The sequence below is a fragment of the Rhinopithecus bieti genome, unplaced genomic scaffold, assembly GCF_001698545.2.
Source record: "Rhinopithecus bieti isolate Rb0 unplaced genomic scaffold, ASM169854v2 scaffold_32986, whole genome shotgun sequence".
Classification (NCBI taxonomy): domain Eukaryota; kingdom Metazoa; phylum Chordata; class Mammalia; order Primates; family Cercopithecidae; genus Rhinopithecus; species Rhinopithecus bieti.
The window spans coordinates 116,209-119,724 of NW_016813928.1; the positions used below are offsets into that span (position 1 = coordinate 116,209).

At 40.6% G+C, this 3,516-nt stretch overlaps 1 protein-coding gene across 1 annotated transcript in view; it reads right to left on the reverse strand.

Moving 5' to 3' along the window:
• The window catches only part of LOC108513361 (peripheral plasma membrane protein CASK-like), a gene marked incomplete at its 5' end in the record, with an annotated part of 161,015 nt that overhangs the window by 102,622 nt on the left and 54,877 nt on the right, over window positions 1-3,516 (reverse strand). Inside the window, 1 exon segment of the mRNA XM_017849106.1 lies at window positions 1,729-1,853. Coding sequence (XP_017704595.1) covers window positions 1,729-1,853 — 125 coding nt within the window.

A 3,516-nucleotide genomic window follows, 5' to 3' on the forward strand; every position in this document is an offset into this window, starting at 1 on the left:
AAAAAAAAAAAAAAAAAAAAAAGCCTTGGAAAGCAAGAGATGATGTGAAGAAATTAGTCACAAATGTCCCACTGAACCCCTGACCCCAGCACGTCATCAACAACCGAATTGAATGATGCTATGTTTATCAAGTTACTAAAGCCAGTTCTAAACTTCTGGACTTATGAAACCACAATAACAAAAATACTAATCAAGTGCTTTTTTTGTATATTAAAAAAATCCACTGATACCACAGAAACCTAATTATCATCTTCACTCAGTTATCTTAGTGTGATCTTATTTTATTTTATTATTATTTTTTGAGACAGAGTCTCACTGTGTCACCCACACTGGAGTGCAATGGCATGACCTCAGCTCACTGCAACCTCTGCCTCCTGCGTTCAAGTGATTGTCGTGCCTCAGCCACCCAAGCAGCTGGGACTACAGGCTACCATGCCCAGCTAATTTTTGTATTATTAGTAGAGATGCGGTTTCATCATGTCGGCCAGGCTGGTCTTGAACTCCTGGGCTCAAGAGATCCGCCTGCCTCAGCCTTCCAAATTGCCGGGACTATGGGCGTGAGCCACTGTGCCTGGTCTCTTACCAGCATTGCTCGTGCTGCTGATATATAGTCTATACGTAGCAGTTTATTAATAATATAAGATTAAAGCAAAAACAATCTTTTATCAAGTGAATACTAAGATGGTCAGTCTCAAGACTGGGAAGCAATTTTGGCTGTATCAGACCAGGGATGTATCATTTGTTGGTCTGTGAACTTCCCAAGTGCTCCATGCCATTCCTGTACCACCATCACACTCCATGGGTTACTTACGTGTGTGCTTGTTCACCCTTTTTTTCCCTGAGCTGTAAGGTCCTTAAGGCAGCTCTTTATTTTATTCATTTTATAATATCTATAAAGTATGCACTGAATTAAGCACTTAAGGAAACATTAACAGCAGCTCCCAGTTCTTGAGTGTTTATTATGTTCCAGGAACATCCTCAGGACAACACGGTAAGGCAGATATATTATCCCACCTTCTAGATAGGGAACTGAGCTTCAGAAGGGTCATGGAAGGCCACAGCTAGTAAACGGTGGAGCCAGGACTCAAACCTGGGTTTGTCTGGCTTCAAAGTCTATGCTTTGCCTAACTTACTACACTAATAGGCTATGCTAGGAAACATACGAGAAACCTTCAACAGCAAATTGTGTGGTTTATGCATGAATATGGAGGTTGGAAAAGAACTTGAACAATGCCCTATTGGGTCAGACAATAATCAAAATCTTTTTTTTTTTTCCTGAGACAGAGTTTCACTCAGTTGCCCTGGCTGGAGTACGGTGGCATGATTTCAGCTCATTGCAACCTCCGCCTCCTTGGTTCAAGCAATTCTGCCTCAGCCTTCCAAGTAGCTGGGATTACAGGCGCACACCACCACATCCAGCTAATTCTTTGTTTTTAGTAGAGACGGGGTTTCACCATGTTGGCCAGGCTGGTCTCGAACTCCTGACCTCGGGTGATCCGCTCACCTCGGCCTCTGAAAGTGTTGGGATTAATGGCGTGACCCACAGCTCCTGGCCCCAAAATCTTTATTGAATATTCCTGCTTTTTGCTAGGTACTAGGCAGGGGCTTCAGAGAAATCAGAGATATGATCCCTGGCCCTGAGGAAGGGGCTCTCAGACTGATGTGTGAAGTAGGCATATTATATCCTGAAGTAAACGATATAGAAGAGGTAAAGACAAACTGACACACAGGTTGCCTAAGGAGTTGTGGAGCTGCAGAGAGGAGGTGGATGAGCAGGAATTCACCACCCCCACACAGGATCAAAGCTGTGTTGACAGAACCAGCAGATGCTTTGCTGGAAAGCACAAAGGCATCTGTTAGCAGGCATTTAGAGTAGGCAAGAGCCACAATTCCAACAGGTCTATTAAACCTCCTTGGATCTGTCACCTCTTCTGAACTGATTTATAGTCTTATCTTGTATCCAAATATGATTAACTCGATGGGTTCTCAATCATGAAAGAAGCATTTCCCTAGTTGTACTTAAGTTGTCTATTTCAAGCTCTGAAAAGTGCCCCCATTTTTAAGTTTCTGTAATTAGGTAGAAAAATTAGAGTTTTTATTCCATTTCTCCTTCATCTTTTCAAATGGAATAAATACATATTTTTGGCTTAACCTCAAAATCTGCCTTCACCCTTGATCATTTTAACACCTTCCATTAACACCTGTTCTAGTTCCGTTATTTCTTTCTTTGGGTATGACAAACAGAACAACAGAACACATTCTTGGTTGGATAGATTTGTGTATAATTGATATCTGTAGTTCAGTACCAACTATCTAAAAGTCCCATGGTGTTTCAATTCATTATAAGATATAAATAGACACAAAGACACTTCTCGGGCTTTTCCATTGCTATTGTTTTAGATTTTAAACCCCGAGGTAGTAGTGATTATTAATATAACACATACAGCATATGCTAATTAAACTGTTACTAGTTTTCATTTTGTAGATCAATACTGTCACATATAAAAGAGCTATTTACTTTTCTCAAAGACTTAAAAGGCTGTTTTTCCTATAAAACCTCTGAATGAACTTGTAACTATCTTGAAAACAAAATCAATCAATAAAAAGTATACAAGTTCACCTCAGAGGGCAGTTGATTTAATGGCAGGACTGTAGGTATCCTATTCACCTCTGTATTCTGGGGTGTACTTTGCAGAGTGCTTTGTACCAAAAGACACTTCATAAAATGGCCCTTGATTAAAATGATGTTTTCTGAAAAAATTCTGAAGAACTGAAAACAAAGTATGAGAAAGACTTAACCACAGAAAACAATTTCTTTTACAGTACTGTTTCCTTAAAGCCACAGTTGATATTATTTTCATACTTATATTTGTATTAACAGCTTATAATTTCCAAAGTGCTTTTACACTCACTACCTTACGTGATTCCACAATAACCCTGTCTCTGCAGGCAAGTGTTTTTTGTTTTTGTTTTGTTTTGAGACAGGATCTTGCTCTGTCGCCTAGGCTGGAGTGTAGTGGTGTAATCCTGGTTCACTGCAGCCTCGACCTTCCAGGCTTGAGCAATCCTTCCACCTTAGCCTTCCAAACAGTTGGGACTAGAGGCATGCTACCATACCTGGCTAATTTTTTAAAAGTTTTTTGTAGAGATGGGGGCCTTTCTCTGTTGCCCAGGCTATTCTCAAATTCCTGGGCTCAAGCAATCCTCCAGCCTCAGCCTCCCAAAGTGCTGGGATTATAGGCAGTGAGCCACTGTGCTTGGTCAGCAAGTGTTTTTATATTTGAAAAACCAGAGGCTCAGTAGGGTTACATAACCTTTCCAAGGGCCACAGGCAATGAGCAGAAGATCAAATCCTAGAACCCAGGTCTCTGACTCCTAATTCAGTGCTCCTTCCATAACAGACTGTCCCCCACCCCTAAAATCATGTTTTATCCTCAGCAATGCACCAGAATGATTTGCATTTGGTAATGAGGTGATGTCCAAGTTCTTTTGCTTTTTTTTTTTTTTTTTTTTTTT